General features: G+C 47.7%; 1 protein-coding gene across 1 annotated transcript in view; it reads right to left on the bottom strand.

Moving 5' to 3' along the window:
* The window catches only part of eif2b4 (eukaryotic translation initiation factor 2B, subunit 4 delta), a 29,449-nt gene extending 7,014 nt beyond the window's left edge, over positions 1–22,435 (bottom strand). The window contains exons 1-10 of the mRNA XM_029693608.1: positions 22,363–22,435; positions 21,643–21,680; positions 18,830–18,965; positions 18,197–18,421; positions 17,128–17,210; positions 7,881–7,972; positions 3,778–3,892; positions 3,444–3,520; positions 1,662–1,764; positions 1,328–1,455 (exon numbers count right to left, since the gene is read on the bottom strand). Coding sequence (XP_029549468.1) covers positions 1,328–1,455; positions 1,662–1,764; positions 3,444–3,520; positions 3,778–3,892; positions 7,881–7,972; positions 17,128–17,210; positions 18,197–18,421; positions 18,830–18,965; positions 21,643–21,680; positions 22,363–22,384 — 1,019 coding nt within the window. The 5' untranslated portion in view covers positions 22,385–22,435. The remainder of the gene's footprint in view (positions 1–1,327; positions 1,456–1,661; positions 1,765–3,443; positions 3,521–3,777; positions 3,893–7,880; positions 7,973–17,127; positions 17,211–18,196; positions 18,422–18,829; positions 18,966–21,642; positions 21,681–22,362) is intronic.
* Between the last annotated feature and the right edge of the window lie 1,088 nt (positions 22,436–23,523).

A 23,523-nucleotide genomic window follows, 5' to 3' on the forward strand; every position in this document is an offset into this window, starting at 1 on the left:
CCGCGACTCAAACCCTGGTCTCTGTGACTGTCAGTCCAACACTTATACATGAACACAATGGAGCGGTTTCCACTTAGTCATTAACTTCTTTGGGATAGGGGGCGGTATTTTGACATCCGGATGAAAAGCGTGCCCAAAGTAAACTGCCTGCTACTCAGGCCCAGAAGCTAGGGTATGCATATAAGTGGTAGATTTGGATAGAAATCACTCTAAAGTTTCTAAAACTGTTAAAATAATGTCTGTGAGTATAACAGAACTGAAATGCCAGGCGAAACCCAGAGGACAAACCCCCCCCCCCCCCCCCCCCAAAATAAATAATTCAGCCTGCCACTGATTTCAATGGCTGGCATTTTTATTGTAAGACGAAACCCTCCCAAATTGCAGTTCCTAGGGCTTCCACTAGATGTCAGTCTTTAGACAGAGTTTCAGGCTGGTTAAAAGAAAAATTAGGGAGAAGTTGTAGTTTTTCTAAGTGGCTCCCATTTTGGCTGTAGTGTTTCCAAGCCCATGGCCGAGAGAGCGCGTTCTTTTTGTTTATCTCCGGTAAAGACAATAACGATTCTCCGTCTTAAATTTTATTGTGTATTAGGGTACCTATTGTTTGATTATAAACGTTGATTGACTTGTTTGGATAAGTTTATTGGTAATGTTTGGGATTCATTTTGTATGCATTTTGAAGGACGGAAACCGAGTGGATTATTGGCTGAAGCGCGCCAGCTAATCTGAGTTTTTATGGATATAAAGAAGGACTTAATCGAACAAAAGGACTATTTGTAATGTAACTGGGACCTTTTGGAGTGCCAACAGAAGATCTTCAAAAGGTAAGGCATATATTATATCGCTATTTCTGACTTTCGTGTCGCAACCCCCTAGTTGAAAATGATTTGTTATGCATTTGTGTGCTGGATGGTGTCCTCAGATAATCGCATGGTTTCCTTTCGCCGTAAAGCCTTTTTGAAATCTGATACGGCGGCTGGATTAACAACAAGTTAAGCTTTATTTTGATGTATTGCACTTGTGATTTCATGAAAGTTTAATATTTATTGTAATTTAATTTGAATTTGGCGCTCTGCAATTTCACCGGAAGGTGTCGAAATGGGACAGATCCGCAAGAAGTAAACACCTCGGAGCGGATTTCACTTAGTCATTAACACCTTGGAGCGGATTCCCGGGAACACAGATTAAGATTAGGCCTGGACTGAAAAGCTATTTCAATGGACATTCTCAATTGACCATGCTATTTAGCCCAGGACTCGGCTTAATCGGTGTCCAGGTGACCGGCCCTAAGAGGCTCAGACCTCGATTAAAAGTCATTATATTTTCTTACCATCCATAAACTAGAATGACATCTCCATCACTGATCTTCTCTATAGCGTATTTAGATATAGCCTTGGCTGCCAAAACTATCTTCTCCTCTATGTAACGGTCTATACACGTCAGCAGTTTGGTCTTCGCCTATGGGGGGGAAGAGAGACAAAATGACCACGAGGGGGGGGGGGGGGGGGGGGTTGAGAGGGAGAGACATAATGACCATATGGGGGTGAGAGAGAAAATTACCATATGGGGGGGGGGGGGGGGGGGAGAGAAAATGACCAATGACATAATATGGATATGATGAGTGGTCACAACCTGGCCTCTAACACACTGTATTCTGAATTTACCTCCTCCTCTTTGCATTGACTAGAAATATTGGAGATTTCTTTCTTGATGTACTTGATTGCGTTGCCCATGCTCGCTGACAGAGGTCGACATTGATTGAGAAAGCTGCAACGATAACATGGTGGTTAAAAGCTCAACCCTGAGACATGATTCACAAGATGCTAGTTCCACAGTAAGATGTGACATACAATGCATTCAGAAAGTATTCAGACACCTTGACTTTTTCCACATTGTTACATTACAGCCTTACTCTAAAATAGATTCGTTTTTTCCCCCTCCTCAATCTACACACAATACCCCATAATGACAAAGCAAAAACGTTATACATTATTGCAAATGTATAATAATTTTTTTAAAGTATTCAGACCCTTTACTCAGTACTTTCTTGAAGCACCTTTGGCAGCGATTACAGCCTTGAGTCGTCTTGGGTATGACGCTACAAGCTTGGCACACCTGTATTTGGGGAGTTTCTCCCATGCCTCTCTGCAGATCCCTCTCAAGTTCTGTCATGTTGGATGGAAAGCGTGCTGCACAGCTATTTTCAGGTCTCACAAGAGATGTTCGGTCGGGTTTGGTTAGGCCACTCAAGGACATTCAGAGACTTGTCCCGAAGCCACTCCTGTGTTGTCTTGGCTGTGTGCTTAGGGTCGTTGTCCTGTTGGAAGGTGAACCTTCGCCCCCAGTCTGAGGTCCCGAGTGCTCTGGAACAGGTTTTCATCAAGGATCTCTCTGTACTTTGCTCCGTTCATCTTTCCCTCAATCCTGACTAGTCTTCCAGTCCCTGCTGCTGAAAAACATCCCCACAGCATGCTGCTGCCACCACCATGCTTCACCGTAGGGATGGTGCCAGGTTTCCTCCAGACGTGACGCTTGGCATTCAGGCCAATGAGTTCAATCTTGGTTTCATCAGACCAGAGAACCTTTAGGTGCCTTCCGGCAAACTCCAAGCGGGCTGTCATGTTCCTTTTACTGAGGAGTGGCTTCCGTCTGGTCACTCTACCATAGAGGCCTGATTGGTGAAGTGCTCCAGAGATGGGAGAACCTTCCAGAAGGACAACCATCTCCACAGAGGAACTCTAGACCTCTGTCAGAGTGACCATCGGGTTCTTGGTCACCTCCCTGACCAAGGCCCTTTTCTCCCCCGATTGCTCAGTTTAACCGGGCGGCCAGCTCTAGGAAGAGTCCTGGTGGTTCCAAACTTATTCCATTTAAGAATGATGGAGGCCACTGTGTTCTTGGGGACCTTTAATGCAGCAGAATTCTTTTGGTACCCTTCCCCAGATCTGTGCCTCGACACAATCCTGTCTCAGAGCTCCACAAACAATTCCTTCGACCTCATGGTTTGGTTTTTGCTCTGACATGTACTGTCAACTGTGAGACCTTATATAGACAGGTGTGTGCTTTTCCACATCATGTCCAATCAATTGAATTTACCACAGGTGGACTCCAATGAAGTTGTAGAAACATCTCAAGGATGATCAATGGAAACAGGATGCACCTGAGCTCAATTTCGAGTCTCACAGCAAAAGGTCTGAATACTAACGTAAATAAGGTCTCTGTTTTTTATTAGTAATACATTTGCAAAAATTTCTAAAAACCAGTTTTCACTTTGTCATTATGGGGTTTTGTGTAGATTAATGAGGGGGGGGGGGGACTATTTAATCCCTTTTAGAATAAGGCTGTAATGTAACAAAATGTGGGAAAAGGGTAAGGGGTCTGTATCCTTTCCCGAATGCACTGTATAAACATAGTATTTCACAGAAAGTGTTATGAGGACCGTGTACCTGATATAGGGCTTCAGTTTGTTGACCAGATCCCTGGACAGCTCTTCATTGGGTGGAGTAGTGTAGTCCCTAATCACCTGTAGGCAAAGGTATTTATAGTTATACAATCACCCGTGTGATTTTCAGGACGTCTCGTGGTCTGACAAACACCGCAGATGTTGAAGTGCGACATGGGTGGATTGAGACATCCAATGCAAAAAAATAAACTCTAGCTGAAACAGAGGAATTTTGATGTGGATTCTTTTGTTATGCAACTTAGATTTACTCACCGGCGCATCAATCGACTCTAGAGGGTTAACTAAGAGCAGGTCTGGAGGTGTCAGTAGTACTGTACCTGTTTAAAGGCATGGAGCAGGGCCACAGAGCGAGCGTTGGATCCTGCTACAATGCCCTGGGAGTACTGCAGACCCAACCGCACGATAGAGGGGTGGATCACTGTAGAGGGAATACTGACCGACAGAACCAAACAATTACCCATCAGATCACAGACAGAACCAAATCAATAAACAACCACTTGCCAAGACCAATCTATCACCAATCAGATCACAGAAAGACAAGTAGAAAAGGTTAGCCATGTAATATGAGACGTATTTTACTCACTTAGGCATACCTCAGTATTATATAGAAATTACAATACATGTGCAGACATTTAGCTAGAAGACACATTTATCCTGATGGATAAGACTATTTAAATAAAGAGGCAAAAACACGCTCATTCTACAACCACTGTTATGGTCTGATATACCATTCCTGTCAGCCAATCGGCATTCAGGGCTCGACCACCCAGTTTATAATCTCTTAAAAACAATCCCAGAACATTAAAAATAAAATAACAGTTTAGATGGGAACAGTGTCCCTAGGCAGAGCCATAGAAACTCTCTCTAAATACCTCTGGTTGCACCAGTCGTAACTCTAAGTCCGACGGAAAATGTGCTCTACGCCGGACCTAAAAATCATATCTGTTACACCACCTGGGCATCACCCTTTCATGATATGCACAGAAAATCTATATTTTTCAAAAGGTCTCATGTTCATATTTCACAACCTCCGCGGGCTTTGAGTTGCCTATACGCAAGTCAATAATACACTTGATTTATGCTACGTCGCTAAATGTGTCTGATCAGATATTAGCAAACAAATAGATGAACTGACATCTCCACTTATTTATTTGCCCAGTCAGAGATCAAACAACCAAATACTGTATACAGACAGACATTCAGTGAAACAAAAACAAACAAAAAAATCACAATAATTGACGATCAGAAGTCAAGGACTTTCAGTCATGAGCGGAAGCACAGTTCCCGCTCAGCCCAGTCCAAACTGTTCGCTGCTCTGGCACCCCAATGGTGGAACAAGCTCCCTCACGACGCCAGGACAGCGGAGTCAATCACCACCTTCCAAAGACACCTGAAACCCCACCTCTAAGGAATACCTGGGATAGGATAAAATAATCCTTCTAACTCCCCCCCCAAAAAAGATATAGATGTACTATTGTAAAGTGGTTGTTCCACTGGATATCATAAGGTGAATGCACCAATTTGTAAGTCGCTCTGGATAGGAGCGTCTGCTAAATGACATAAATGTAAATGTCATGATATAGCCGAGGTTACTAAGCCAGTGAAGAGAGAAATAACCCACCTGTTATACTAGGCTAGCGTATGCTACATAACATGCTAGCTAAATGTTCTGATAACACTGTTAGATGAGCAAACTAGACTAAAGATTAGCATCATGAACACGCAACTCAGCTAACATTTCCCCAGCTTTAATTGTGACGAAATATCCAAAATGGAGATAGTGAGAAAAAAAAAGAAAAAAAATAAAAATAAAAAAATCGGACATCGATTGATTTATCAAGATGAGTCCCCCACGCTCATCTCAAAGCAGAGCGATAACGCTGTCCCAATCATAACGTTGTTGAAATTTATAGTTGAACACACACACGACAAACTGTTTAAAAAGTATTTAAAACGGTTGGATTACTTTGGAAGTTTCAGTAAGTAACAATATGATAAAGGCCTTCAATTGCATTAGCCTACTTAATTCCAATATTTTCTTAACTCAGTGATATTCATTGTGGCGGCAGGTAGCCTAGTGGTTAGAGCGTTGGACTAGTAGCCGGAAGGCTGCAAGTTCAAGTCCCGGCGCTGACTAGGTAAAAATATGTCGTTCTGCCCCTGAACAAGGCACTGTTCCTAGGCCGTCATTGTAAATAAGAATTTGTTCTTAACGGACTTGCCTAGTTAAATAAAAGGTAAAATAAAATACAAATTCTCACAGTAATTATTGATTGTTTCATCCAGATGTGGTACATGCTTATCGGTGGGCTTTGTGAAGTGATGGGACAAAGTTTACAACTGGCACAAGCCTAGTAACGGGGGCTGCCCCGTTACTATGAAGCATCAGTTACAACTGGTCTTATTTTTTTGATTGGTGCAAATTCTGATCCATGAACTAGCATTTAAAACCAACTTTTTTACAGGTAGGAACAGGTAGGTAGTTACCTGAGTTGCTGGGTGAGGGGGGCTCTGGGTAGGGGCAGGTAGGTAGTTACCTGAGTTGCTGGGTGAGGGGGGCTCTGGGTAGGAACAGGTAGGTAGTTACCCGAGTTGCTGGGTGAGGGGGGCTCTGGGTAGGGGAAGGTAGGTAGTTACCTGAGTTGCTGGGTGAGGGGGGCTCTGGGTAGGGGAAGGTAGGTAGTTACCTGAGTTGCTGGGTGAGGGGGGCTCTGGGTAGGGGAAGGTAGGTAGTTACCTGAGTTGCTGGGTGAGGGGGGCTCTGGGTAGGGGAAGGTAGGTAGTTACCTGAGTTGCTGGGTGAGGGGGGCTCTGGGTAGGAGCAGGTAGGTAGTTACCTGAGTTGCTGGGTGAGGGGGGCTCTGGGTAGGGCAGGTAGGTAGTTACCTGAGTTGCTGGGTGAGGGGGGCTCTGGGTAGGGGCAGGTAGGTAGTTACCTGAGTTGCTGGGTGAGGGGGGCTCTGGGTAGGGGCAGGTAGGTAGTTACCTGAGTTGCTGGGTGAGGGGGGCTCTGGGTAGGTAGTTACCTGAGTTGCTGGGTGAGGGGGGCTCTGGGTAAGAGCAGGTAGGTAGTTACATGAGTTGCTGGTTGAGGGGGGCTCTGGGTAGGGGCAGGTAGGTAGTTACCTGAGTTGCTGGGTGAGGGGGGCTCTGGGTAGGGGCAGGTAGGAAGTTACTTGAGTTGCTGGGTGAGGGGGGGGCTCTGGGTAAGAGCAGGTAGGTAGTTACCTGAGTTGCTGGGTGAGGGGGGCTCTGGGTAGGGGCAGGTAGGAAGTTACCTGAGTTGCTGGGTGAGGGGGGCTCTGGGTAGGAGCAGGTAGGTAGTTACCTGAGTTGCTGGGTGAGGGGGGCTCTGGGTAGGGCAGGTAGGTAGTTACCTGAGTTGCTGGGTGAGGGGGGCTCTGGGTAGGTAGTTACCTGAGTTTCTAGGTGAGGGGGGCTCTGGGTAAGAGCAGGTAGGTAGTTACCTGAGTTGCTGGGTGAGGGGGGCTCTGGGTAGGGGCAGGTAGGTAGTTAACTGAGTTGCTGGGTGAGGGGGGCTCTGGGTAGGTAGTTACCTGAGTTGCTGGGTGAGGGGGGCTCTGGGTAGGGAAGGTAGGTAGGTACCTGAGTTGCTGGGTGAGGGGGGCTCTGGGTAGGGCAGGTAGGTAGTTACCTGAGTTTCTGGGTGAGGGAGGCTCTGGGTAGGGGCAGGTAGGTAGTTACCTGAGTTGCTGGGTGAGGGGGGCTCTGGGTAGGGCAGGTAGGTAGTTACCTGGGTTGCTGGGTGAGGGGGGCTCTGGGTAGGGCAGGTAGGTAGTTACCTGAGTTGCTGGGTGAGGGGGGCTCTGGGTAGGGGAAGGTAGGTAGTTACCTGAGTTGCTGGGTGAGGGGGGGGCTCTGGGTAGGGGAAGGTAGGTAGTTACCTGAGTTGCTGGGTGAGGGGGGCTCTGGGTAGGGCAGGTAGGTAGTTACCTGAGTTGCTGGGTGAGGGGGGCTCTGGGTAGGGCAGGTAGGTAGTTACCTGGGTTGCTGGGTGAGGGGGGCTCTGGGTAGGGCAGGTAGGTAGTTACCTGAGTTGCTGGGTGAGGGGGGCACTGGGTAGGAGCAGGTAGATGGTTACCTGAGTTGCTGGGTCAGGGGGGCTCTGGGTAGGGGCAGGTAGGTAGTTACCTGAGTTGCTGGGTGAGGGGGGCTCTGGGTAGGAACAGGTAGGTGGTTACCTGAGTTGCTGGGTGAGGGGGGCTCTGGGTAGGTAGTTACCTGAGTTGCTGGGTGAGGGGGCTCTGGGTAGGTGGTTACCTGAGTTGCTGGGTGAGGGGGCTCTGGGTAGGTAGTTACCTGAGTTGCTGGGCTCTGGGGGCTCTGGGTAAGAGCAGGTAGGTGGTTACCTGAGTTGCTGGGCTCTGGGGGCTCTGGGTAGGAGCAGGTAGGTAGTTACCTGAGTTGCTGGGTGAGGGGGGCTTTGCGGCTGTACTGGTGCAGGTGAGAGAACAGGCTGACTTTGTAGCCATAGTCGGATCGCAGTGGGATCTGAAATAAACACACACACACACACACACCACACACACACACACACACACACACACGTTTAGTTCACCGTGATCCTCTTGGGTTCAGAGGTCAAAGGTGGGTGGGTGAGGTCAAGTCCAAACATACATAGATGACAACCCCCACAGCAACCAAGCATAACTCTGTACCGTCGGCCAGCTCAACCACCAACCATATTCTGTACCGTCGGCCAGCTCAACCACCAACCATATTCTGTACCGTCGGCCAGCTCAGCCACCAACCATATTCTGTACCGTCGGCCAGCTCAGCCACCAACCATATCTGTACCGTCGGCCAGCTCAGCCACCAACCATATTCTGTACCGTCGGCCAGCTCAGCCACCAACCATATTCTGTACCGTCGGCCAGCTCAGCCACCAACCATATTCTGTACCGTCGGCCAGCTCAGCCACCAACCATATTCTGTACCGTCGGCCAGCTCAGCCACCAACCATATTCTGTACCGTCGGCCAGCTCAGCCACCAACCATATTCTGTACCGTCGGCCAGCTCAGCCACCAACCATATTCTGTACCGTCGGCCAGCTCAGCCACCAACCATATTCTGTACCGTCGGCCAGCTCAGCCACCAACCATATTCTTACCGTCGGCCAGCTCAGCCACCAACCATATTCTGTACCGTCGGCCAGCTCAGCCACCAACCATATTCTGTACCGTCGGCCAGCCTCAGCCACCAACCATATTCTGTACCGCGGCCAGCTCACCACCAACCATATTCTGTACCGTCGGCCAGCTCAGCCACCAACCATATTCTGTACCGTCTGCCACTCAGGCCACCAACCATATTCTGTACCGTCGGCCAGCTCAGCCACCAACCATATTCTGTACCGTCGGCCAGCTCAGCCACCAAGCCATGCGCATATTCTGTACCGTCGGCCAGCTCAGCCACCAACCATATTCTGTACCGTCGGCCAGCTCATCCACCAACCATATTCTGTACCGTCGGCCAGCTCAGCCACCACCATATTCTGTACCGTCGGCCAGCTCAGCCACCAACCATATTCTGTACCGTCGGCCAGCTCAGCCACCAACCTATTCTGTACCGTCGGCCAGCTCAGCCACCAACCATATTCTGTACCGTCGGCCAGCTCAGCCACCAACCATATTCTGTACCGTCGGCCAGCTCAGCACCCAACCATATTCTGTACCGTCGGCCAGCTCAGCCACCAACCATATTCTGTACCGTCGGCCAGCTCAGCCACCAACCATATTCTGTACCGTCGGCCAGCTCAGCCACCAACCATATTCTGTACCGTCGGCCAGCTCAGCCACCAAATACCAACCATATTCTGTACCCGTCGGCCAGCTCAGCCACCAACCATATTCTGTACCGTCGGCCAGCTCAGCCACCAACCATATTCTGTCCCGTCGGCCAGCTCAGCCACAACCATATTCTGTACCGCGCCAGCTCAGCCACCAAACCATATTCTGTACCGTCGGCCAGCTCAGCCACCAACCATATTCTGTACCGTCGGCCAGCTCAGCCACCAACCATATTCTGTACCGTCGGCCAGCTCAGCCACCAACCATATTCTGTACCGTCGGCCAGCTCAGCCACCAACCATATTCTGTACAGTCGGCCAGCTCAGCCACCAACCATATTCTGTACCGTCGGCCAGCTCAGCCACCAACCATATTCTGTACCGTCGGCCAGCTCAGCCACCAACCATATTCTGTACCGTCGGCCAGCTCAACCACCAACCATATTCTGTACCGTCGGCCAGCTCAGCCACCAACCATATTCTGTACCGTCGGCCAGCTCAGCCACCAACCATATTCTGTACCGTCGGCCAGCTCAGCCACCAACCATATTCTGTACCGTCGGCCAGCTCAGCCACCAACCATATTCTGTACCGGCGGCCAGCTCAGCCACCAACCATATTCTGTACCGTCGGCCAGCTCAGCCACCAACCATATTCTGTACCGTCGGCCAGCTCAGCCACCAACCATATTCTGTACCGTCGGCCAGCTCAGCCACCAACCATATTCTGTACCGTCGGCCAGCTCAGCCACCAACCATATTCTGTACCGTCGGCCAGCTCAGCCACCAACCATATTCTGTACCGTCGGCCAGCTCAGCCACCAACCATATTCTGTACCGTCGGCCAGCTCAACCACCAACCATATTCTGTACCGTCGGCCAGCTCAGCCACCAACCATATTCTGTACCGTCGGCCAGCTCAGCCACCAACCATATTCTGTACCGTCGGCCAGCTCAGCCACCAACCATATTCTGTACCGTCGGCCAGCTCAGCCACCAACCATATTCTGTACCGTCGGCCAGCTCAGCCACCAACCATATTCTGTACCGTCGGCCAGCTCAGCCACCAACCATATTCTGTACCGTCGGCCAGCTCAGCCACCAACCATATTCTGTACCGTCGGCCAGCTCAACCACCAACCATATTCTGTACCGTCGGCCAGCTCAACCACCAACCATATTCTGTACCGTCGGCCAGCTCAGCCACCAACCATATTCTGTACCGTCGGCCAGCTCAGCCACCAACCATATTCTGTACCGTCGGCCAGCTCAGCCACCAACCATATTCTGTACCGTCGGCCAGCTCAGCCACCAACCATATTCTGTACCGTCGGCCAGCTCAGCCACCAACCATATTCTGTACCGTCGGCCAGCTCAGCCACCAACCATATTCTGTACCGTCGGCCAGCTCAGCCACCAACCATATTCTGTACCGTCGCCAGCTCACCCACCAACCATATTCTGTACCGTCGGCCAGCTCAGCCACCAACCATATTCTGTACCGTCGGCCAGCTCAGCCACCAACCATATTCTGTACCGTCGGCCAGCTCAGCCACCAACCATATTCTGTACCGTCGGCCAGCTCAGCCACCAACCATATTCTGTACCGTCGGCCAGCTCAGCCACCAACCATATTCTGTACCGTCGGCCAGCTCAGCCACCAACCATATTCTGTACCGTCGGCCAGCTCAGCCACCAACCATATTCTGTACCGTCGGCCAGCTCAGCCACCAACCATATTCTGTACCGTCGGCCAGCTCAGCCACCAACCATATTCTGTACCGTCGGCCAGCTCAACCACCAACCATATTCTGTACCGTCGGCCAGCTCAACCACCAACCATATTCTGTACCGTCGGCCAGCTCAACCACCAACCATATTCTGTACCGTCGGCCAGCTCAACCACCAACCATATTCTGTACCGTCGGCCAGCTCAACCACCAACCATATTCTGTACCGTCGGCCAGCTCAACCACCAACCATATTCTGTACCGTCGGCCAGCTCAACCACCAACCATATTCTGTACCGTCGGCCAGCTCAACCACCAACCATATTCTGTACCGTCGGCCAGCTCAACCACCAACCATATTCTGTACCGTCGGCCAGCTCAACCACCAACCATATTCTGTACCGTCGGCCAGCTCAACCACCAACCATATTCTGTACCGTCGGCCAGCTCAACCACCAACCATATTCTGTACCGTCGGCCAGCTCAACCACCAACCATATTCTGTACCGTCGGCCAGCTCAACCACCAACCATATTCTGTACCGTCGGCCAGCTCAACCACCAACCATATTCTGTACCGTCGGCCAGCTCAACCACCAACCATATTCTGTACCGTCGGCCAGCTCAACCACCAACCATATTCGGTACCGTCGGCCAGCTCAACCACCAACCATATTCTGTACCGTCGGCCAGCTCAACCACCAACCATATTCTGTACCGTCGGCCAGCTCAACCACCAACCATATTCTGTACCGTCGGCCAGCTCACCACCAACCATATCTGTACCGTCGGCCAGCTCAACCACCAACATATTCTGTACCGTCGGCCAGCTCAACCACCACCATATCTGTACCGTCGGCCAGCTCAACCACCACCATATTCTGTACCGTCGGCCAGCTCAACCACCAACCATATTCTGTACCGTCGGCCAGCTCAACCACCAACCATATTCTGTACCGTCGGCCAGCTCAACCACCAACCATATTCTGTACCGTCGGCCAGCTCAACCACCAACCATATTCTGTACCGTCGGCCAGCTCAACCACCAACCATATTCTGTACCGTCGGCCAGCTCAACCACCAACCATATTCTGTACCGTCGGCCAGCTCAACCACCAACCATATTCTGTACCGTCGGCCAGCTCAGCCACCAACCATATTCTGTACCGTCGGCCAGCTCAACCACCAACCATATTCTGTACCGTCGGCCAGCTCAACCACCAACCATATTCTGTACCGTCGGCCAGCTCAACCACCAACCATATTCTGTACCGTCGGCCAGCTCAACCACCAACCATATCTGTACCGTCGGCCAGCTCAACCACCAACCATATTCTGTACCGTCGGCCAGCTCAACCACCAACCATATTCTGTACCGTCGGCCAGCTCAACCACCAACCATATTCTGTACCGTCGGCCAGCTCAACCACCAACCATATTCTGTACCGTCGGCCAGCTCAACCACCAACCATATTCTGTACCGTCGGCCAGCTCAACCACCAACCATATTCTGTACCGTCGGCCAGCTCAACCACCAACCATATTCTGTACCGTCGGCCAGCTCAACCACCAACCATATTCTGTACCGTCGGCCAGCTCAACCACCAACCATATTCTGTACCGTCGGCCAGCTCAACCACCAACCATATTCTGTACCGTCGGCCAGCTCAACCACCAACCATATTCTGTACCGTCGGCCAGCTCAACCACCAACCATATTCTGTACCGTCGGCCAGCTCAACCACCAACCATATTCTGTACCGTCGGCCAGCTCAACCACCAACCATATTCTGTACCGTCGGCCAGCTCAACCACCAACCATATTCTGTACCGTCGGCCAGCTCAACCACCAACCATATTCTGTACCGTCGGCCAGCTCAACCACCAACCATATTCTGTACCGTCGGCCAGCTCAACCACCAACCATATTCTGTACCGTCGGCCAGCTCAACCACCAACCATATTCTGTACCGTCGGCCAGCTCAACCACCAACCATATTCTGTACCGTCGGCCAGCTCAACCACCAACCATATTCTGTACCGTCGGCCAGCTCAACCACCAACCATATTCTGTACCGTCGGCCAGCTCAACCACCAACCATATTCTGTACCGTCGGCAGCTCAACCACCAACCATATTCTGTACCGTCGGCCAGCTCAACCACCAACCATATTCTGTACCGTCGGCCAGCTCAACCACCAACCATATTCTGTACCGTCGGCCAGCTCAACCACCAACCATATTCTTGTACCGTCGGCCAGCTCAACCACCAACCATATTCTGTACCGTCGGCCAGCTCAACCACCAACCATATTCTGTACCGTCGGCCAGCTCAACCACCAACCATATTCTGTACCGTCGGCCAGCTCAACCACCAACCATATTCTGTACCGTCGGCCAGCTCAACCACCAACCATATTCTGTACCGTCGGCCAGCTCAACCACCAACCATATTCTGTACCGTCGGCCAGCTCAACCACCAACCATATTCTGTACCGTCGGCCAGCTCAACCACCAACCATATTCTGTACCTCCGGCCAGCTCAACCACCAACCATATTCTGTACCGTCGGCCAGCTCAACCACCAACCATATTCTGTACCGTCGGCCAGCTCAACCACCAACCATATTCTGTACCGTCGGCCAGCTCAGCCACCAACCATATTCTGTACCGTCGGCCAGCTCAGCCACCAACCATATTCTGTACCGTCGGCCAGCTCAGCCACCAACCATATTCTGTACCGTCGGCCAGCTCAGCCACCAACCATATTCTGTACCGTCGGCCAGCTCAACCCACCAACCATATTCTGTACCGTCGGCCAGCTCAACCACCAACCATATTCTGTACCGTCGGCCAGCTCAACCACCAACCATATTCTGTACCGTCGGCCAGCTCAACCACCAACCATATTCTGTACCGTCGGCCAGCTCAACCACCAACCATATTCTGTACCGTCCGGCCAGCTCAACCACCAACCATATTCTGTACCGTCGGCCAGCTCACCACCAACCATATTCTGTACCGTCGGCAGCCAACACCACCATATTTCTGTACCGTCGGCCAGCTCAACCACCAACCATATTCTGTACCGTCGGCCGCTCAACCACCAACCATATTCTGTACCGTCGGCCCAGCTCAACCACCAACCATATCTGTACCGTCAGCTCAACCACCAACCATATTCTGTACCGTCGGCCAGCTCAACCACCAACCATTATTCTGTACCGTCGGCCAGCTCAACCACCAACCATATTCTGTACCGTCGGCCAGCTCAACCACCAACCATATTCTGTACCGTCGGCCAGCTCAGCCACCAACATATTCTGTTACCGTCGGCCAGCTCAGCCACCAACCATATTCTGTACCGTCGGCCAGCTCAACCACCAACCATATTCTGTACCGTCGGCCAGCTCAACCACCAACCATATTCTGTACCGTCGGCCAGCTCAACCACCAACCATATTCTGTACCGTCGGCCAGCTCAACCACAACCATATTCTGTACCGTCGGCCAGCTCAACCACCAACCATATTCTGTACCGTCGGCCAGCTCAACCACCCACCATATTCTGTACCGTCGGCCAGCTCAACCACCAACCATATTCTGTACCGTCGGCCAGCTCAACCACCAACCATATTCTGTACCGTCGGCCAGCTCAACCACCAACCATATTCTGTACCGTCGGCCAGCTCAACCACCAACCATATTCTGTACCGTCGGCCAGCTCAACCACCAACCATATTCTGTACCGTCGGCCAGCTCAACCACCAACCATATTCTGTACCGTCGGCCAGCTCAACCACCAACCATATTCTGTACCGTCGGCCAGCTCAACCACCAACCATATTCTGTACCGTCGGCCAGCTCAACCACCAACCATATTCTGTACCGTCGGCCAGCTCAACCACCAACCATATTCTGTACCGTCGGCCAGCTCAACCACCAACCATATTCTGTACCGTCGGCCAGCTCAACCACCAACCATATTCTGTACCGTCGGCCAGCTCAACCACCAACCATATTCTGTACCGTCGGCCAGCTCAACAACCAACCATATTCTGTACCGTCGGCCAGCTCAACCACCAACCATATTCTGTACCGTCGGCCAGCTCAAGCACCAACCATATTCTGTACTGTCGGCCAGCTCAAGCACCAACCATATTCTGTACTGTAGGCCAGCTCAACAACCAACCATATTCTGTACTGTAGGCCAGCTCAACCACCAACCATATTCTGTACTGTAGGCCAGCTCAACCACCAACCATATTCTGTACTGTCGGCCAGCTCAACCACCAACCATATACTGTACTGTAGGCCAGCTCAGAGAACATGAGAGAAAAACTAGGAAATGCCTAGTAGTACATCGTGTGCAGCCGTTCAATACAGACTGAACATCACCGTTTCATCATGTATCAACATGTATGATTTTACAGTGAGCTCCAAAAGTATTGGGACGTGTTTTGTTGTTTTGGCTCTGTACTCCAGTATTTTGGATTTTAAATGATGCAACGACTATGAGGTTATTCAACTGCAGACTGTCATCTTTAATCTGTGGGTATTTTCATCCATATTGGGTGAATCGTTTAGAAATTACAGCATTTTTTTTCTCTACATGGTCCCCCCATTTTAGGGGACCAAAAGTATTGGGAAAAATTCACTTATGTGTATTGAAGTAGTCAAACGTTAAGTATTTGGTCCAAATATTCATAGCATGCAATGGTTACATAAAGTTTGATGGATGCATTTTTAGTTTGTTTTGGTTGTGTTTATTATAATAATAATAATGAGTTATTATAATGGTGAAAGGTTAGCATGTCTTGGGGGTATGATATTTGTGCGTTGGTAATGTACTCACACATCATTATTCACAATTAATTCAGAAATATCCGTAATCATGGTAACATCCACATTAATGTAGAAGTGTTTTGAAAACATTCTATTCTTCTTTAGAATAAATGTGACAAAAACATTGACACAATACATTATTTAACATTCATTTCTATTGGGCACAAAAATAATCTGAAACACAACCAAAAACAAACAGCAAATGTATCCAACACATTTGTAGAGTCACAAGCTTGATGTAATCGTTGCCTTCTAGGAATATGGGACCAAATAAACTTTTTACTACTTTAAGTGATTTTGTCCCAATACTTTTGCTCACCTAAAAATGGGGGGGAAAATGTACACAAAGTGCTGTAAATTTCTAAACACTTCACCCGATACGAATGAAAACACCCTCAAATGAACGCTGACAGTCTACACCTCATGGACCCGTGTGGCTCAGTTGGTAGAGCATGGTGATTGCAACGCCAGGGTTGTGGGTTCGATTCCCACGGGGGACCAGTACGGGATTTTTTATTTATTTTTAAATGTATGAAATGTATGCATTCACTCCTGTAAGTCGCTCTGGATAAGAGCGTCTGCTAAATGACTAAAATGTAAAATGTCATAGTCACTGTATCATTTCAAATCTAAAGTGCTGAAGTACAGAGCCAAAAAACAACAACAAGTTGTCACTGTCCCAGTCCTGTTGGAGCTCACTGTACATCTCTGTTGTGATGGCCCTTTCTGCTGTCCAGTTGAAAGACAGACAGGGTCTGTCATTATCTCAAGGAAGGTGGGTCAGATGGTGTGGATAATGACATGAACAGCCTTGAGCAAAACAAAACAAACGGTATTTTTTTTTAAGTACAAAATGCAACGGCACACAAAGCAAAAGCCAGACCTTGATACTTAACACCTTTTCAGAGGCACCGTGCGGTAGCGTCTGAAAGAAACGTGAGGTACAGAATAGAAGCAATTGTGGTGAGACATGGAGGTAGGTAGGTAGGTTAATGATGTGAGTTTGGGCTGGTTTCCTGACAATTCCCTGTGTTCTAGCTATGACTTCATCAACACCTAATCCAAAGTTTCCTCTACCAATATATAGCTTCCAAAATGTTGGCTAGAAAGGCACACCGGATGTTGATTTAGGGAGATGTGCGCCTCGCATGAAAGATAATACATGGGAAACGCTCTTTACAATCTACTGATGTGATTAATCCCAGTGGTACTGGTAAATTAGTCGAGCAGTGCCTTGAGGACACAGAGCAGTATATTGTAGAAGGAGAATAACATGCCACGAACCTGTTGTCTCTCCAACTTCTTGGCCAGTCTTTTCACCACTGCAGGGTCATCTACTTGGACATGTTCAGGAAGTCTCTTCACCACTAACAGGGACAGGAAGCAACAAATGATCTTTGAATACATACTTACTACTACTGCAGCACCATGTATACTACTACAGAGGCACCATGTATACTACATGTATACTAATACAGAGGCACCATGTATACTACTACTACTACTACATGTATACTACAACAGAGGCACCATGTATACTACAGCATGTATACTACTACAGCATGTATACTACATGTATACTACTACTACTGCTACATGTATACTACTACAGAGGCACCATGTATACTACTACTGCATGTATACTACTACTACTACTACTACTACTACTACTACTACTACTACTACTACTACTACTACTACAGAGGTACCATGTAGTAGTAAAGGTACCATGTATACTACTACAGAGGCACTATGTATACTACTACTGCATGTATACAACTACTAATGCATGTAAACTACCACATGTATACTTAAATAAATATGTATAATTTATACAGTCTTTTTTGCTCATCTTTATCAATGGTGCCAATAATTTCAGTCATGACTATGTCTTTCAATAGTGGATATCCTTAGAACGTGTCCGACAGGCAGATTAGGGAGATGCAATAATGGACTGGAGCCTGTCCTGTAGGCCTTACATCACGTTTCGAAATCATTCCACGGAGGGTCGAGTTTCTGCTGGCTTTCGCTCCTCCCTTGTACTTGATTGATGAATTAAGGTCACTATTTGGTAAGGAACTTCCCTCACATTAGGCCCTCCATGGAATGTGGAACTACCCCCTAGTCACAGCCTGGCCTGGCATGAACTAATTCACTTTTGTGTGGGTGGGATGGGGGGGGGGTAAGATGGGGGGTTATTCTATGTATGTTGTATCAATTGACTCTACGTATTTACCAATATGTGGTAGCAGCAGAACTCTAATTGTCCAAATCAAATTTCCCCTCTGAAACAAAGTTTATCAAACGATAAATCAACAAGGTGCTTCCAGAGGTCCACCAGCAGCTGTTGTACCTGGGTTTAGTTCACTGAGAGGGGCTTTGGTCTTGACGCTGGAGGACGAGGAGCCTGGTTGTTTAGAGGCTCTGTCAGTCTCCTGCCTGGCTCTCCTCTCTGCCTTCAGCTCAGCTTTGCTCTTGGCTGGCTTGTCTGCCGGGGAGGGGGCGGGAGAGGAGTGGAAGGGAGCTGAGGCAGGCACAGGTATTGGTGCAGAGGCAGGGGCAGGCAATGCTGAGGGAGCTGGGGAAAAAAGACAGACTAGGTGAACGGACCAATGAAGTGGATGGAGGAACATGAATGATAGGTAAATAGACCAATGACAAAGCTAGCAGTTTATGAAAATTAGTAAACAACTATTGGTATTTGTTTTTCAAAGACATTGAAATGATACAATCAGACCTTGCAAAATTCCCAGAACGTTCAATAAATTCCCTGTTTTTCCCAGAAATCCTGGTTGAAGATTCCAGATTTCCTGCTTATTCCCTCCTGATTCCAGGAAACCTCCAACTAGGATTTCAGGAAAACCAGGGAATTTAGACATTTCCCAGAATTTTGCAATCCTAAAATCAGACCACACTGATGGAGCAAAAAAAAAAAAAATTGTATGAGATGATATCAATAGCACTGGACCAGGCTACAATACAACACCTTTCTGTGTTGCCACAGGTCGTGGTGGCAATAGGGAGACAGGTGTTTTTTCCTTCTCATCCTTCTGTTTCTTCTGTTGTTTTTTCTGTTTCCTCAGCCGTTGCTTCTCCTCTTTGGTTAACTCCTTCCCTTCATTCTAATAGGTGATGTGAAAGGGGAAATCCAGTTGAATTCAAAAATCACTTTTTGACAGCATCCCTTTTTGATTTAAACAAAACTTTCTGTACATGTTTGCCAGGGTCAGTAGCTATATACAGGAACAGTTCCAGGGTCAGTAGCTATATACAGGGTCAGTTCCAGGGTCAGTAGCTATATACAGGGTCAGTTCCAGGGTCAGTAGCTATATACAGGGTCAGTTCCAGGGTCAGTAGCTATATACAGGGTCAGCTCTAACCAGAATAGAAAGAGGAGTGGAAGGCCCCGGTGCACAACGAAGCAAGAACATTAGTGTCTAGTTTGAGAAACAAACGCCTCACAAGTCCTCAACTGGCAGCTTCATTAAATAGTACCCGCAAAACACCAGTCAACCGTGAAGAGGCGACTCTGGGATGCTGGCCTTCTAAGCAGAGTTGCAAAGAAAAAGCCATATCTCAGACTGGACAATAAAAAGAAAAGATTATGATGGGCAAAATAACCCAGACCACTGGACAGAGGAACTCTGGCCAAGAAGGCCAGCATCCCGGAGTCACCTCTTCACTGTTGACGAGAGATATCCGATTTTCCTGCTGCTTCCATTGTTTGAGTCGGTATTCTGTAACGATGATGCCGTGAGTCGAGAAGCAGGTGCAGGTAAAACATTTCATGAAAGCAACAAACATGAAACAAGACAGCGTAACAGAAGGGAGGTAACATGAACACAGGTGCAATACGAACTGAGGAATGAACAAAAGGAAGAGACTTATTAAAGGGGAGGTAATGAGGTCCAAGTGTGAATCATAACGGTGAGTGCTAGGTGTGCACAATGATGATTCCCAGAACCGATGGTTAGTATTCCGGCGACGTTGCACGCCGGAGGGGAGGAGCAGGAATAGACGTGACAAGCATAGACACTCTAGATACACATAACTCTACTATTATCATTATGTATACCATTTAGGCTTAACTAGTTATGTTATCCACTGCTAGCTAGCTAATAATAATAGCTAGCTAGTGTTTAACATTACTCTCTAACACTAATAGCTAGCTACCACAGATTAAATGAATTAGCTAGCTAGCTAGCTAGCTAGTCTTAAAATTGGAACCATTAGCGTGCTGACAAAGGATGCAAGCTACCTAGCTAATTTACCAGCTACCTAGCTAGAGACAGTAACGTTACTTGAGTTCAAAGGTTAGATGACTAGCTAGCTAGCATGCAAAAAAAGCTAGCTAATCCAAAAAAGCTAGCCTAATAAATGACATGGAAATTCTGTCATAGCTAACTAGCCAGCAAACATGAACTACTTAGCTAGCTAACTATATCATGCCAAAGATTATCTAGCAGAATTTCTACACTGAACAAAAATACAAAACGCAACATGTAAAGTGTTCGTCCCATGATTCATGAGCTGAAATAAAAATCCCTGACATTTTTCATAGGCACAAAAAGATCATTTATCTCAAATTTTGTGCACAAATTTGTTAACATCTCTCCTTTGCCAAGATAACCCATCCACCTGACAGGTGTGGCATATAAAGAAGCTGATTAAACAGCATGATCATTACACAGGTGCACCTTGTGCTGGGGATCATAAAAGGCCATTCTAAAATGTGCAGTTTTGTCACACAACACAATGCCACAGATCTCTCAAGTTTGGAGGGAGGATGCAATTGGCATGCTGACTGCAGGAATATCCACCAGAGCTGTTGGAAGAGAATTTAATGCTAATTTCTCTACCAGTACGTGCAACCAGCCTCACAACCGCAGACCACATGTAACCACAAATTATCGTGGATATGAAAGATAAAGGGCATATATCAGCATATGTTTTGAAAACCGGTTTGAAAGCGATAATTGACGTTTCTCGAAATGTTTAAAAAAAACACAGCGTCGGGAAATTGTAGTTCACATGGAGCCATCAGCGTGCGAATGTAAGATCTGAAAACTCAACATATGGAGAATTTGTAAGTCGCTCTGGATAAGAGCGTCTGCTAAATGACGTAAATGTAAATGGAGAAGAATGGTTTTCAAGAGCAAATACCGACCCTACCCTTACGCTTGTTTACACTGAGCTGCACTAGGGTATGAACACAATCACGGTTACAGTTACACGCTGTGAAGCCGGCGCAAGATATGGGTCTGAAAACGTACCTCAATGCAGGGATGGGATATACCACTGTACTCCAAATTTTACCTTTATCCACACCGCTCCATTGAGAAGATTGAAAATACTGCGAGTTTTTCCAGAAAAAAACTACCCCTTTTCGTCCTCATGCTAGCTAACAGTAGCCACCTCAGCCATTTTGGAATGGCAGTGTCAGCCAAATCAGCTCCTTTGTTGTTCAATGCAACATGGACACTGGCAAATCCCATCCTTGCATTGAGGTATGTTTTTCGACCCATATCTTAAAAACGCCCGCCACTATAGTTTCTTAATGTAACCATGATTTGTGTTCTAACCCCAATGCAGTTCAGTGTAAAGGTATGAACTCCCAAGCACAATTTACCCAGGTGCTCTAGACTAGGGCATCCATAGAGGGTCTGTGCATCAAGGCTGAACGTTTGACGCCCCTAAAGTGAAAACATATTGTATAAGAAATATCAAATGTCATGTCGTTTGATTCTCGGATGATAAAAATAATTCGGATGATTTTTATCAGTATTTGAATACACTTACTTTTGAGCGTGTGATATCAGCGTTGTTGTCAGGGCCATCTGTAACGCAATGAATACAGTGTAGTGATGAGGATACCTGCATCCCAGCTGTGACAACGCTATCTTCATCTTGCTAGCTAGCCATGTCCTAGCTAAACCGTGATATCTTACAGGAGAACTAACGTGCAACTAGCTTAGCTATAGCACTTTTACTAGGGTGTTTCAAAATAAATCTTATTTTTTTATTTATTTATTATGTTGGCTCATGAATCAAACAATGTGAATGTGAAGTAATATGTAACGGTGGTGACTGAAGCCACACGATAGTTACCGTCACTTCTCAGGCCAGTTAGCCAGCCAGTTAGCCAGCCAGTTAGCCAGCCAGTTAGCCAGCCAGTTAGCCAGCCAGTTAGCCAGCCAGTTAGCCAGCCAGCCAGTTAGCCAGCCAGCCAGCCAGTTAGCCAGCCAGTTAGCCAGCCAGCCAGTTAGCCAGCCAGCCAGTTAGTCAGCCAGTTAGCCAGCCAGTTAGCTAGCTAGCCAGTTAGCCAGCCAGTTAGCTAGCCAGCAATGCTAACCACAACTCCTAGCCACAATGACTGGTGTAGCTAGTTAACATTTACTATTACAAAAAAAAAAGGGCACACAAGCTGACACGTCAGGTTACTGCGTGATATTTCAGCTTTAGCTATAGTCGAGTTATCTAAAGTGTATTATTGACAGCTGTCATTCTTTTCAGACTCACCCGGTGCTCCACAGTCTGCCATGTTTACGACAGTTTTCAGCAGGAAATTCCCGTGAATGGAAGAAGAGTCAGAATTAGTGCGGGGGAGAAATAGACAGTGGCCTCTTGCGGTTGAACTTAACGGGTCTCACTAACAACTACAAATTAAGTATTTGTTGAGGGCATTTTCCATGTCACATCACTTGTTTACACAAGACAGAAATATTTTTTTTAATAAACTGTCACTCATCTGACTTCCCGGTATTCATGGTTCTCACAGACAGTAGTGTAAAGTACTTAAGTAAAACGACTTTAAAAGTACTACTTAAGTAGTTTTTGGGGGTATCTGTACTTTACTATTTATATTTTTGACTACTTTTACTTAATTCCTAAAGAAAATATACTTTTTACTCCATACATTTTCCCTGACACCCAAAAGTACTCTTTACATGTTGAATGCTTAAAAGGACAAGAAAATGGTTCAATTTACATACTCCTCTGTCCAGTGTCTGCTTTCTTTTGCTCATCTTAATCTTTTATTTTTATTGTCCAGTCTGAGATATGGCTTTTTCTTTGCAACTCTGCCTAGAAGGCCAGCATCCCGGAGTCGCCTCTTCACTGTTGACGTTGAGACTGGTGTTTTGCGGGTACTATTTAATGAAGCTGCCAGTTGAGGACTTGTGAGGCGTCTGTTTCTCAAACTAGACACTCTAATGTACTTGTCCTCTTGCTTAGTTGTGCACCGGGGCCTCCCACTCCTCTTTCTATTCTGGTTAGAGACAGTTCGCGCTGTTCTGTGAAGGGAGTAGTACACAGCGTTGTACAAGATCTTCAGTTTCTTGGCAATTTCTCGCATGGAATAGCCTTCATTTCTCAGAACAAGAATAGACTGACGAGTTTCGGAAGAAAGTTTTGTTTCTGGCCATTTTGAGCCTGTAATCGAACTCACAAATGCTGATGCTCCAGATACTCAACTAGTCTAAAGAAGGCCAGTTTTATTGCCTCTTTAATCAGGACCACAGTTTTCAGTTGTGCTAATGTAACCGATGTGAAATGGCTAGTTAGTTAGCGGTGGTGCGCGCTAATAGCGTTTCAATCAGTGACGTCACTCGCTCTGAGACCTGAAGTGGTTGTTCCCCTTGCGTTGGAAGGGCCGTGGCTTTTGTGGCGCGATGGGTAACG

This window comes from Salmo trutta, chromosome 1, assembly GCF_901001165.1.
Source record: "Salmo trutta chromosome 1, fSalTru1.1, whole genome shotgun sequence".
Taxonomy (NCBI): domain Eukaryota; kingdom Metazoa; phylum Chordata; class Actinopteri; order Salmoniformes; family Salmonidae; genus Salmo; species Salmo trutta.